The 14,986-nt window shown below is 39.0% G+C and overlaps 1 protein-coding gene across 6 annotated transcripts in view; it reads left to right on the top strand.

Moving 5' to 3' along the window:
- Positions 1–14,986, top strand: part of KALRN (kalirin RhoGEF kinase) — a 963,226-nt gene that overhangs the window by 610,147 nt on the left and 338,093 nt on the right. For 5 of the 6 annotated variants that reach the window (XM_072616706.1, XM_072616705.1, XM_072616703.1 and 2 more), the window contains exons 17-19: positions 5,295–5,513; positions 8,350–8,499; positions 13,031–13,145. In XM_072616706.1, the coding sequence (XP_072472807.1) occupies positions 5,295–5,513; positions 8,350–8,499; positions 13,031–13,145 (484 nt within the window). The remainder of the gene's footprint in view (positions 1–5,294; positions 5,514–8,349; positions 8,500–13,030; positions 13,146–14,986) is intronic. The other variant, XM_072616710.1, reaches the window with a different exon arrangement.

Raw genomic sequence — 14,986 nt, 5'->3', positions numbered from 1 at the left:
TTCTCCTGCTAATGACTTTTTCAAAGCTGTATTACTCGCAAACATTCCTGGCCCCCATTACAGGCTCATGGCTCAGATGATCAGGAATTATAAATAAATACAACAAGGCAGTGAAAAGTTGAGCAAGCCAGAAATATGAAATGTGGGCCAAGTCTTTTTTGTTTTTAATTGAAAGTAGGAAATGGCTACAATAGCTATGAGATAATTAAATTATGGGGCAAGAGCAGGGCTGAGTTCAAGCAGGTCCCTAGGGGAAAAGGAGTAAAGTCCTCTGAAGCCATCCTTGCCCAGGATTTCAGGAAGACTTTAGGATAGCATTCCCCTCCTAGATGAAGGTGTAGGGCAACCTGATTTTGAGCACAATGTCAGGCATTTGCTGGTTTCTCACATAAGACCTTGGATTCAAAACTGGAAGGGAATTGGGGGCTCATTGTCTAATCCCCTCATTCTGCAGATGAGAAATTTGAGGCCCAGAGAGCCCAAGGTCTTATGGAAGTAAGAGGCAGAGTCAGGAGAAACATGTGCTGATAATATTACCCATTATTATTGGTTATTATCAGTTACCACTTATTAGGCACCTCCTATAGGCGGGACACTGTGCCAGGCCCTGGAAATAGAAACAGACAAAATTCCTTCCCTCAAGGGGCTTACTCTCCAGTCAGGGAAACATGAGACATGTACATAAAAAGACAAATAGCAATCCAGTATACAAGGTAGCATATGCACTACGACAAATGAGGGGTACAAAGAGCAAATGTTCTAGGAGCTCAGGGGAAGGAACCAGTACCAAGAATTGGGTTCTTTGAGGATAACTTCATGGAAAATAGAAGACTTGAACTGGACTTTGAAAGCCAAGTAAGCCTTAGACTAGAAGACAAAGGTATAGATGTAGGATCATGTCTGGCTGGAATAAAGGGTTCATGTAGGGGAAGATTGGAAATATGAATAAATGGGCTGGAATTGCCAATAGCATTGAATTTGGAGTTTGAGGACATGAGTTCAAATCCCAGTTGAAGGCCTGTGTGACCTTGATTAATCTCACTGGCCTCAGTTTCACTCTCTATAAAACAAGATTAGGTAAGATTACCATAAGGTCCCTACTGACAATAAGGAACCCCTTGAAATTTTTGAGTTGAGAGGTGACACAGGTATTTTGGAAGATTGATTTTTCAGTGATATATAGGGTGAATTAATAAAAGGTAGAAGAAATGGAAGAAGAAATGCCAGTAAAGAGACGACTGTAGTCATGAGGTACTGAGACCCTAAACAAGGATGAGAAGTAGGAATATGAAGGAAGGAGCGCATGTGAGACACTGGGAAAGCATAATCAATGGAACTTGGTGACTGATTGAATGGTATCCCATTTTTTTTGGAGAGGAGAGAAAGAATAGTCTCCATTTAAAATAAATTGTATAAAGATCGAAAACTAAAAAGGACTGAAGAACATCGATGCCTGAGTATTCAATTAGAAAAAAAATTAGCTCTTTATATCCCATTCTTTATTTAAAAAAAAGTTGTAAAAATGCAGAGAAGTTGCAGTAATAAGAAGATATAATCCTGAGCCATTTTGAAGTCAAAAAAGAAAGACAAGAGAGCTCACTCAGTCTTTAATGTGAAGGGGAAACAAGTTTATTTTCTGAGAGTGAAAAGAATGTAAGGCCTGGATTGGGACCTTGAGGAGAGAGGAGGAAGAAAGTGGAACAGCTGCTTTGGGACCCTAATCGAGAGGGAGAAGATGAGGAGATTAATAAAAGGATTTCCAAGCACCAGAGGCCCAAATGAAGACAGATAAAATGAAATTGTTTTGAATTCAGTAACAGAAGTTCCAGGACTTTGTTTGCATTGGGCACCTTGGGAATGGAAGCAGAAAGAGGGGACAGTTGGTGTTACTCAAGGTTACTAACTGGGAATCAGCATGCTAAGAACAGTGGGCAACCTTCCTAGGACACCACTGCAGGACAGCGAACCATAAAGTTTAGGCCAGATACAAAAGGACATCAATCAATCAATCAATTTTAAAAGCATTTCCTATGTTCTTACTATGTGCTAGGCACTGTCCTAGATACTAGGAATATGATAAAAAAAACAACTATAATAATATATTCTAAGAATTACAAATTTTAAGTCATTTTATCCTCACAACAATTCCATGAAAGAGGTACCATTATTATCCCCTTTTACAGAAGGGGACCCTGAGACAGATCGAGATTAAGTGACGTGCCTAGGATCACAGGCAGCGTGGATTTGAACTCAATTCTTTCTGATTTCATGTACAGCTCTCCATCCACTACACCATTTAGCTGCCTCCTAGAAAAAAGGAAAAATCGCTATTCACAAAGAGATTATATTTTAGTGGAGGAGATGGCAAGCACATATATAATTATTTTTGTATTATATATAAACATATTATATAATATGGTTGATGAGCCAGAAAAAAGATACTGAAGTTAGAAAGAGAACAATAAGAAGTTAAAAGACCAGAGATGATGATGAGGGTGAAGAATGGGTACAGTAGATATGAGAGAACAGGAAAAGAGCTAGGTAAAAAGTTTTGGTCAGAGGGCGGGTGTTCTGAGTTGGTTAGCGTGTGGGATATTTCCAGAGATGGCTCTGAAGGTAAAGATCACTAGCTGTATTGTGTGGGTACAGCTATGTGAGGCCAATCACTGTTTACTGGGCTCCCTGTACTCTAGAGTCAAACTAACCCATCTCAAATGTGGGAATCCCCCAGTCCTTTTGAGAACTAGCAGCTAAGTGCACTTTGGATAGAGCACTAGACCTGGAATGAGGAAGATCAGAGTTTAAATCGGGCCTCAGATACTACATGCGTGACCTTGGGCAATTCACTTAACTTGTGTCCACCTCAATTTCCTCATCTGTAAAACAGATAATAATAGCACACACACACACACACACACACACACACACACACACATACACACCTCCATGGTTGTTGTAAGAATAAAATGAGATCTTGGTAAAGTGTTTGCCAAACCTTAAAGGGTTTAATTTAATACATGCTAATTATTATTAGAAAAAGGAGTGGGCATTTCAATAAGTCTGTTCATTAGTGTCAGAAACAGTCAATCTCAGCTGTCCATCACCTGTTTTAGTCTGTAACTACAAGTGTTAAGTTCCGGGTTGGTTTCTCCAGCCACTCTGTAGTCACCCCCCACCACAAACAGTTGATATGTACTTAGGAGAGTGAAGACTAAATGTGATATAAAGTTAGTGTTCATAGTTTGCTTCTGTCCAGGAAGCATAATATAGTGAAGAAAGTACTATTTGTGGAGCAAGAGGATCTGGGTCCAAATTCTACCTCTGTTACTTATTATCTATGTTCACAAGATCTGTGGAGCATAACTCATTTCCATAGTGTTTTAAGGTTTTGCCAGTTCTTTACTCACATTAATTTATGAAGGAGGTAGCACAAGTGTACAAATAAGAAATCTAGCAGATTTAGTATCTTGTCTCAAGATATGTAGCTAGTAAGCATTAAGGCAGAATTTGAACCCCAAACCAGTGACTCTATGTCTAGTGCTCTTTCACTTATACCCTAGTGCCTCTAATAAGAACCTGAGCTAAGCAGCTTTAAGAAAATAAATTCATTGGGGCAGCTAGGTGGCTCAGTGGATAGAGCCCTGGTCCTAGAGTCAGGAGTTCAAATCCAGCCTCAGACACTTACTAGCTGGTGTGACCCTGGGCAAGTCACTTAACCCCAATTATTTCCCCTATTCCAATCCCCCCAAAAAGAATAAGAAAATAAATTCATTGCAAAAGGCAGAGTCACAGAATTTATTTCACTGGCAAATATAAGTGATTTATTAAAACGGTGTCTGCTTTCTGGAATCATCCAAGCTACCACTGTTCTCCGTTACTGTGGGCAGTAGGACATTGATGATACTTGTCATTCTTTACCTTTTAAATGTGTTAGAGAGATGAATATAAAGATCAAATCCCACAATAATGAACTGCACTAGACTGATCAAATTCTTTTAAATTCCTGGATTATGCTTAATTGAACATTGCTTGTAGTCAGTGGGTCATTGGTTGGAGTTTTTTGTTACATGAGATTTTTGTTGCCATGTGATGTACTTTTAAAAGGATCTGACCAGAACACTGAACTAGGTCAATGACTAGAAAATAAATTCATTACAAAAGGCAAAGTCACGGAATTCATTTCACTGACAATGACTTCCCTGGAAAAATAAAAATGATGGAAATTCTTTGGAATGACATTTGAAGGGAGGGGAGAATTTACGTAGTGAATAACGCAGGACAAAGGAGTTGGGTCAGGGAGAGGGTGGAGGTATACATACAACTTCTTTGCCTCCTTCTCAGGGGTGCGTTAGTAAATTGCTAACAAGCTCTCAAAATAAATTGTACACATGGCACTTTTTAAGTTTCATTTGAACTATTAACATTTTCCCCATCGCTTTCTTAAGTCTAGACAACCAACAAAATAATAAATCAAACCTTGATTTGTAACATTTGCCTGTTTTCAAGGTATAAATACAGTGAAAATTTAGCAGCTGGCTCTTAGAAGCTGGTCTGAGCGGTTCCAGCACCCCCAGCTCCCCTTCCCATCCCTGTAAGCAAAATTCTCCTTGAAAACCTGTGTTGCATCATGCAAAAGAGCATGACAATGAGATCAGGAGGGATCTATTCTGATATCTACTGGGATGTCCACATATATGTATGTTGTAATTCAAGGAATGGGAGGGGGAGGGATGGCGTAGTGGGGTAGAAATATGGTCCAATGGAAAAAGCAATGTTTCTATAATCAGAGAATCTGGGTTCAAATGTTGTCTCTGATTGACCTTAGTGTCCTTGGGCAATTCACCTCCTAGAACCTTTCCTCATTTGTAAAATGAGGAGGGTGGATTTGTTTCATCAACTAGTTATGACCCCATTTGGGGTTTTCTTGACAAAGATACTGGAGTGGTTTTGCCACTTCCTTCTCCAGCTCATTTTGTAGATTAGGAAACTGAGGCAGACAGGGTTAAGTGACTTGCCCAGGCTCACATAGCTGGTAAGTGTCTGAGGCCAGATTTGAACTCAGGGGTGGAGTAGGAGTCCTCTAACTCCCTTCCATCTCTAGATCTATGATTTTGTGAATGAATATTTTTTTAATGTCTATAACTAGTAGCAATAGTAGAAAATTGTGAAGAAAAAAGTCATTTTAAAACTGTTTAACTTTTTCTGCATCTTCCTGCTCACACCTCACTCCACCCCTCTCCCATATTATACCTGGGTCATCCCCATGAACCTCTCTCTCCTCCCCTCATGCCCAGTCCCTCTTTCATGCAACTTCCTTGCAGAAGACGCACCAGAGTGCCCTACAGGTGCAGCAGAAGGCAGAGGTATTGCTCCAAGCTGGGCACTATGATGCCGATGCCATCCGGGAATGTGCCGAGAAGGTGGCGATGCACTGGCAGCAGCTGATGCTGAAGATGGAAGACAGGCTCAAGCTGGTCAATGCCTCTGTGGCCTTTTATAAAACATCTGAGCAGGTGAGTGGAGGCGGTAGATGAGCAAGCTACAACCTCTGTCACCAAGGCAGAGAACTCACTTCTCTTACCCCCTTACCCCTGCCACTTTCCCAGCTCCAAATCCACAACTTGCCCCCTCTCAGTGGACAGCATAGTGAGGCAGAGAGAGTGTTGTCCTGGCCCGGAAGGATCAAGATTCAAAGCCTCCCTCTGCCCCATGACCCATGTGACCATAACACCTATGATTTACATCCTGTAAAATGGGGTGGGTGGACTGATTAGATGATCTCTCAGCTACCTTCCAAATATAAAGATATTTGCTCATTATTTTATTTTTTAAAAGTTTTATTGTTGCTCTTTGTTTCTCTGTAATCTGATCGTTTCCTGAACTCTCTCTTATAACAAAGAAAAAGAATTAGACAATAGAAATACAGTCACTATGTTTGAAAGCATGTATGTCCATAATCCCCATCTCTGGCTTCCTACCTCTCTCCCAAGAGGAGCGAGGTGTTTTGCATCATCTATTCTCTAGGACTGAAACTGGTCAGTAGAATTAATCAGAGTTTAGCTGTTTTATAGTGTTGTTTTCATAGTTAGTGAAAATGCCAATGATAATTTCACAAGTGTAATTGACAACATATGACTTGCCTTCTTAGTGGGTAAGGGAGAGGCTGGAGGGAGGGAGAGAATTTGGAACTCAAAATTGTTTTTAAAAAGGATATTAAAATACATAAATAATAACTTTTTGAAAAGAGTCCAAAAATTAAAAAAATAAAAATATAAGTGGACACCAGTCCAGAAAAAGTCAATAATAATTATTATTACCAATCATAATGTCATTATCCTCTTTGTGTATATTGAGACAGCTAGATGGCAGAGTCCATAGAATGTTGGATTTGGCATTAGGAAGACTTCACTTCAGATCTGGCCCCAGATACCTGCTAACTGAGTGACGCTGGCTGGCCAAATTATTGACCATCTCTCAGCTTCCATTTCTTCATCTAGAAAATGGAGACAAAAATAGCATTGATCTCACAGAGTGGTTTCAAGAATCAGAGGAGACAACATATAGAAAGCACTTTGGAGACCTTAATGGGCTGTATGAATGGCAGCTGTTATTGTTGTTATAGTGTTCTTCTGGCTCAAAATATTGGAAAATAGAAGGATGGGTTATGATACTAACATCTGTTTACTTTGCCATATTCCCCTCCGCAAGGCAGTGGATTAGATTAAATTCAGATACTTGTAAATATTTCCTCCTACTAACCAGCTCCACAGATGGGGCTCCAAAGTGGAAACTGAATGATCTAATAATAATCCTGACTTGGTATTTTCTGAAACCCCAAACCCCACCCCCTTCAATGGGTCAGACTGGTGCATGCTGAAGAGAAACTCCCTTTATCTCTTGGAACTCACAGTTTAAAGAGGCACAATCTGTATCTTTGTTGTTCAGTCATCTCAGTCATGCCTGACTATTCGTGACACCATTTGGGGTTTTCTTGGCAAAGATACTGTGTGGCTTGCCATTTCCTTCTCCAGCTCATTTTACTGTTGAGGAAACTGAGGCAAACAAGGTTAAGTGACTTGCCCAGAGTCACACCCCTGATAGGTGTCTAAGGTCAGATTTGAACTCAGGAAGATGAGTCTTCCTGGCACTCTATCCATTGCACCACCTATCTGCCCCTTGTCCTTAGGAATTTGCATTACAAGGCGATTGGGAGTTGGGGTGAGGAATGAAGGTAGGAGATAAAAACTCATGTAGAAAAAACAGACAAAAATACATACAATAATAATTTTATCTAATGTGTATTTAGCACTTTGAGGTTTACAGAGTGCTTCATATGTACTATCTCATTTGGTCCTTCTATCAACTCTCTGAAATAGGTGCAGTTTTTATACCCATTCTACAGAAGAGGGAACTGAGGCTGAGAGAGGTTAATTGACTTGCCCAGTGTCAACTCAGCAAGTGTCTGTGGAAGGATTCAGCCTGATTCCAGGGCCAGATCTGTATTGATTAGGCCACCTTGCTATATCTCCCATAAATATATTATTTACACCTTCTTAATTCAACTCAACAAACATTTATTAAGCATAAGTTAGATGCCAGGTACTGTATACCTTAGAACTATACGCATTTGTGTGTGCGTGCATTTTTAAATACAAGCGCTATGAAATTTCTGAAGTGATGGAGGTAACAGTTGAGTCGGGTTAATCAAGACTTTCTTATAAAAGGATTCTAAAGTTGGGCAAATTTTCACTGAAGTTCATCCATTTGAGTTGCTCCTTAGCACAGTGATGTATTTGAAATATAGTTTCTTTTCTAGGTGATATTTAGGAGTCTAGCCTTGGAGAAAGTTTAATAAAGTCAGATCTGTGGCTTTCCACCTGCATAACCTGAGGTTTTTATGTGCATATAAAGGGTGTTCTCTTAAGTCCTGAGCCTGCCGATCTAGTCAGATTTCATTTTATACATTTGCAGAGAGAAAAGATGTCTAAAGACAAAATTAATTGAGTGATTTGAGACCCATAGCCAGGTGTAAGATATCCAGAATCATGGGACAGGTATGGCCCTGGGCAAAGTTGTGAAGTAAAGGAAGCTGGTCTTGGATGCCCTACTTTACCCTTCTTTTCCTTTGCATCTTTCAGCACCCCCTCCCATTTTCATACTGTATCCCTTTTAAAAATAGCCTCAGTTAAGTTTTTATCCACATATACTCTTGGGGGTGATACTTTGAAAGTGTGAAGTCATTTTATAGGTATACTGTCTCCCCAGCTAAATTTAGTAAGTTCCTCAGTAAACGTTTATTGATTCATTGTTTGAATGATTTACTCACTCATTTCCTCCTTCTTCCATTAGGTATGCAGTGTCCTGGAGAGCCTAGAGCAGGAATACCGGAGAGATGAGGACTGGTGTGGAGGACGGGATAAATTGGGGCCAGCAGCAGAGATCGACCATGTCATTCCACTCATCAGCAAACATCTGGAACAAAAGGAGGCTTTCCTCAAGGTCAGATCTTACTCCCCTGGGGCTCAAACCCAACATCTCCTCACTTTTTCAATATTTCCCCCTAAGGAAAAGCTTCCTGGCTATACTAGGAAGTATACTACCTATGCTTTAGGTAGCATTTGATAATTTAGGAAGGAAGCTTTAAACAGTGTACAATGTTAGCCATTATTATTTTTTAGTTTGGGTTTGCAAAATTATTGCTCCAGTTGAATACTTTTCTTGCAATTAACATTTGAATTTACATTTCTCCCGGGTGGAAAGTAGTACCTTCAAGCAACTGAGCTTTCCATAGGTGTAGTTAATAAACCAAAAGAAAATGTAAAAATTTTGTGCTCATTTGTGCTTGTTCTTTGAGAATGATAACTTTTGTGAAACAGTTAAATATAACTCTTACCCAGTATTAATTTAAGCAACATATAAACAGATGCTATGCAATGTGAGAACAAGATTTAAAGAAATATAAAATGTAGTTACTTTTTCGTAAATACTTACCTATTATGAATCTGATTAATTTAGCCTTGGCTTTCCCCACAAGTGTGAATAGAAGTAACTCATGCAGCATCTTTAAGCATAGTCAAAATCTCCCCATGGTCTGTGCGTATTTCCAAACTGAGGACTCTGGGACAATTTTGTACTGGAAGTCCTTATAAACCATTGACTTTCAGCTTTTGAATCACTCACTGTTGAGAAACCTCTCATTGCTGCTTACAACTTCCCAAAAGAAAGGTCCCTGTTTTTACTGCCAAATACCGTTTCCTCACAAGTTATAGAAATTAAGGAGAAAAAAGAAAATTTTAAAAATAGTTTTTAGTTGCCAGTCTTCACGAGACCCTATTTTCTCCTACATCTGTGGGTTTTTGGTTGTGTTTTGTTTGAAGAGACTTTCCCTCACCCCTCTCTTATCTGGTATTTACAATTGCCATGCAATTGGACCCTTGTTAGACCACTTCTAATCGACCTAACAGTGAGATAGAAACTGCTCCGTTGAAGAACTTCGAGTCCATATATACAGATATACCAGAATATAATATTTAAGCTTCAGCTAAATAACTTGTAAGAAAGAATTTTTAACAGAGATATAACATTCCTTTCCCATATAATACCAAAGAATTTATCTGATCTGATGTATTTTAGTCTCTGTGCTCTTAAGAGAGTGGTGATAGCACTCCTTAACAGCATCTAGGATTGATGGTAAATGGATGTAGAAAATAAATTGTTGACATTTGTTCATTTACATCTATCTGCTCCTCCCTGGTTCCCCTTAAATTCTGAGATGCTATCTAGCTGCTGAATCCTTAAGCAGCAGGCACACATTATAGATGACTAATAGCCAGTTTCTTTCTGTTGCCCCAGTTAAATAGTGATACTCAAGAGAGGTCACTGCTTCCAGCTAAGGATCCAGATATGGAACTGAGTACTGAAATATTACAATGCATGACATCTTTTCTCATAAGGCTGTGTGAGTGGATAGAAAAGTAATAGGTGAGTTTCAGTGCAGATGAGCGCCAGATCTTACACTGGAGGGATATGAGCCAAGGTCTCTTTATAAGAAGGTGGGCTCTGACTCTGGAAAAGGGATTATTGCAGTCATCACTGACAGTTTCCCAAAGACATTAACCTGAAGTGCCTCCATAAACGAACAGCTAACAAATTGTTTGAAGTCTCCAGGAAAAGAAGGATGTATAAAACATGCTCATAACCTTGCACAATACAGTGATGTATCTGTCTCCGAAATACCACATGCTGTTCTGATCATTACACCTAAAGAAAGAGCTTAAAGGAATAGTAAGAAAGGCAACAAGATGGTCAGTGGACTAGGAGGGCTTTTAATGGGTAGAGCTAGAAAAATTAGGAAGCTTTAGTCATTAGTCCTATAAGAATAAGATTAAGTGGATCTATGATACAAGGTCAAGGATTTGACTAAGGCCTTCAGGAATAGAAGTAGAATGGAGGTGTCTAGAAAGAAACTGTCTAACAAATAAAAAGAAATGTTAATATCCTAAGAAGGAAAATATGGAACTTGTTACCCAGAGAAGCTGATATAGACCTGAAATGTAAATAAGTTCAAGAATTCAGGCAAAAGAGTAGATTCTAGATAATGAGTTGTTAAAGAAAGCTCAGATAGAACCAGGAGAACATTATACATAATAACAGAAATATTGTATGATGATCAACTATGAATGACTTAGCTATTCTTAGCAGTATAATGATCCAAGACAATTCCAAAGGATTTATGATGAAAAAAGCTATCCACCTCCAGAGAAAGAACTGATGGAGTCTGAATGTATCTGAACATAGATTGAAGCATTATTTTTTTCTTTCTTTATTATTCTTTTTTGTCTGTATTACCTTTTGCAACATGGCTAACATGGATATGGTTTACATGACTATCCATGTATAATCTATATCAAGTTGTTTGCCTTCTCAAGGAGGGAAAGAATTTAGAAAATTATGAAAAATTATTTTAAAGAACAAATGTTAAAAATTATTTTTATGTGTAATTGAAAAAATCAAAGAAAACAAAAATGTATATACATGTGTGTATATGTGCATATATATACATACATATAGGCATGCATGCATTTGTATGTGCATGTATGTGTATATATGTATACATGTGTATAATGTATTTGTATGTACATGTGTGTATATACATACACACTATATATACACACATACTATATGTGTTTGTGTGTATATATGTGTGTATACATACATAAATACATACATACACACACACACACACACACACACACACATATATATATATATATATATGAAATCAGGTATGTGGCACAATGGATAGAGTGCTGGGCCTGGTGTCAGGAAGACGAGAAAACTCATCTTCCTGAGTTCAGATCTGACCTCAGATACCAACTAGCTTTGGCCTCAGTTTCCTCATCTGTAAAATGAGCTGGAGAAGGAAATGGCAAACCATTCCAATATCTTTGCCAAGAAAATCCAAAATGGAGTCATGAAGAATTGGACATGACTGAAATTACTGAACATGTGTGCATATACTCATATATGTGTGTGTTTATACATGTGTACATATGTGTAGATACACACATATATATACATGAAAAGTCAGGTTTGGGGGAAGGCAGAGTGCATTTCTACACTCTTCCCCTAACTCTAAGCATACCTGGTGCATCCTCTAAATATTCTTTAATCACAACGCTTCTTCTTCAACTACAGGACTTTAAGTAGCCTGCTTGTGTTCAGTCCAGCCAAGAGCCTAATAGTAAGAAAACTTGCAGGTATGCAGATTTTTGTGTGGGGTAGAGGTCCCTGGGTTTAAAGTAGGAGCACCTGGGTCTCCCCATTCATTTTTTTCTATTCTTTTTTAAAAGTTTTGAGTTCCAAATTCTCTCCCTCCCTCCAGCCTCTCCCTCACCCACTGAGAAGGCAAGCACTATGGTTCCCATTATACATGTGAAGTCATACAAAACACATTTCCATATTAGTCATGTTGCCAAAAAAACCAAGAAAGAATAAAGGAAGTGAAAAACAATATGCCCCCCACTCATTTTGTCACTTCCTTGCCTGAGCCTCAAATTATCCATCTGCATATTGGAGAGAACATTGTGTTATTGTTTCTGCCACCTACGGAGAATGTCAAGATAAAAGTAGAGGCATGATGTAAAAAGAGCTAGAGAAAGATGAGAGAATAAGTTTAACAGTAGAGATAATACAACATAGTGCAGAACTATAAAAACAGTTTCTGTTTGGATTTGTAACGTGTGTGCTACTTCACCAGATTTACTTTCCTAATTAATTATGTTTAAATCGGGCTAATACTAAAAGGAGTTTATATTCCTTGAGCTCCCACTAGCTGACTGGTATTAGAAAAATATTCTAGCAGAAATGGGGAAGCCAGACTAGTAGTGAACATTTGCAGTGGATATTTTTCACCTTGATGATCAGGAGCAATGCTAAAACTGTGAGCTGTAGCCAAATTATTGACTGGCTTTGGTAGAGGGAGTTCCCATACTTGGAATTCTCCATTCTAATGACCTTACCAGTCCCAATATGGATCATGACTCTATTGTTATGGCTAATATGGAAATGTTTTACATGACTGCTCATGTATCATGAGGGAAAGAGGAAGAGAAGAGAATTTGAAATTCAAAATTTTTAAAAATTTTTAAAAAAACAAGTATTACAAATTTTTGTTTACATGTAATTGAGGGAAAAAAATTAAATAAAAAGACTATATTGTTAGTTTACAAAAGGTAAGAGGAAGGGCACCAAAGATGTTGATGGATAAAAAGAAGACCCTGAAAAAATAGAACTTATCATATCCTCAAACCTGAAGGGAAGGGACATCAAAAAGTCATCTTGTCCAAGCCCCTGTTTCAGGGTGGTCTGATTTCCCCTGAATTTGAAGAGGCTCCAGGAACTGCTGTCCTCCATAAACCTCAAGGCTGAGACTGTCAACCTCCTAGGAGAAGGGGAATGAGTCCCCTTCTGCAGTGGTCTCCATTTCTACATGACTGATGGGAGGGGCCCTCTTCTTTGTCTCTCCTAGGCATGCACACTCGCCCGCAGAAACGCTGAAGTGTTTCTTAAGTACATACACAGGAACAATGTCAGCATGCCCAGTGTGGCCAGCCATACCCGGGGACCTGAACAACAGGTGAAAGGTCAGTGCCAGCCCTTCCCCATCACTAGCCCCATCAGCTGCATCGATCGCTCTCAAGGCTGTGCTGGAGTCAGCTCAAACCAGCTCTTGAGGGCTAATTATTAAATTTTCAGTGTGAGAATTTACACTTCAGAAACTGACAAATCCATATCAGGGTTTGATTTATTGTTTTGTTGATTGTCTAGACCAAGGGATTTGTTCTGTGAAGTTTGAATTCAGTCAAAGGGTAGCACTTGAGGACATAGAGGGCTACATGTGGCCTCGAGGACACAGATTCTCCACCCCTGGACTAGGTTTAAGGAAGTGATGGGGGAAATATTAAAAAGGCAAACAAACTTAAAAGTGCATCAGACATATATGTGTGTGCATGTATATTTGGAGAGCTGGTTGTTAAACATCTATCAGAACATTCCTGTTCACTATGAACCTCATGGGCTTATTGTGAAGAAAGTACTTGATAAATCTTCAAGTACTCTATCAAGTGTGAGTTTCTATTATCATTAACAGGATTGTTATTTCCAGTCCTTTCTTTCCACCCACCTAGCTATGTCACTTTAAGCAAACCACAACCTTTCTGGGCCTCAGTTTCATGAAATAGCAGATTTGGAAGGAATTTTAGAAGCCAAGCTTAGCACAGAGCAGCTAGGTGGTGCGGTGGTTAGAGCACTGGGCTAAGAAACAGGAACACTTCCCTTCCTGAGTTCAAATCTGACCTCAGATACTTATTAACTGTGTGACCCTGGGCAAATCACTTGACCCTGTTTGCCTCAGGCTCCTCATCTGTAAAATGAGCTGGAGAAGCAAATGGTGAACCCCTTCAGTATCTTTGTCAAGAAAACCCCGAAATGGGGTCCCAGAGAATCAGACATGACTGAAAGGACTGAATAAATGATACTGACTTGAAATGAGGAAGAATTGGGATCAAATCCTGTCTTTGACATGTCTTAGCTGTTTGATCATGGGCAAGTCCTTTAATTTTGGTGAGCCTCAGTTTCCTCATCTGTAAAATTTTCTTCACCTCTAAATGCTTGTAATCTCACCCATATCTTACACCCTCCTTCCTCACCCCTGAAAAGAGAGTTTAGAACCATAGTAAGAGATTTCTTCCCCTGAAATCAGAGACAGAGACAGACAGAGAGAAAGAGAGAGAGAGGGGAGAGAGAGAGAGAGAGAGAGAGAGAGAGAGAGAGAGATGGAGAAAGAGGTTGTTTTTCTTTGTTTTTATGAATACATGCTTATAAGCATTTTACATTTGTGTTCTGTGTCCTGATATTTTTAGCTGACCTTTTGCTGATGGTCTGATCAACAAAGGGAAGAAGGGCAAAAAAGGGGAGAACGTTTCTGTCAAAAGTTTCAGAGCTTTAAAGAGATAGTCTTTTCATGTAATCTACTTAATGTGCATTTTAAAATTATGATGTAATTGTAGTTGGAATGTTTTTACTCTATTTGCTGAAATATCTTTGTGGGTTCAGGGGGAAGTTATGATCCTGGCAGTGAAACCCTTTGAATAAGGACAGTAAGACCTTTAATACTCATCTCACGTGGTTGTTGGGCTCATGTGAAGGTTACAACATAAGCCAAGGACTTTGGGAACTAGCAAGTGCTATGGAAAATGTCTGTTGTTTTTGTTATTATTACATAATCCAAAATTCTGCCTCTGGTCTACAGAATTGCTGATTATCAGCTCAGAGGACCACAGATTTAGAGATGGAAGGGACCTCACAGGTCATTTCATCAAGTAGCTTTTGTTTGAAGAATAAGGGGTAAAGTCCTGAACTGGGTGATCACAAAGGTCTCTTCCAACTATTTTTTTTAATTTATGAAAATTGTAACTTTTAAAAG

This window comes from Notamacropus eugenii, chromosome 5 (assembly GCF_028372415.1).
Source record: "Notamacropus eugenii isolate mMacEug1 chromosome 5, mMacEug1.pri_v2, whole genome shotgun sequence".
Classification (NCBI taxonomy): Eukaryota; Metazoa; Chordata; class Mammalia; order Diprotodontia; family Macropodidae; genus Notamacropus; species Notamacropus eugenii.
This window is presented reverse-complemented; position numbering and strand designations above follow the sequence as displayed.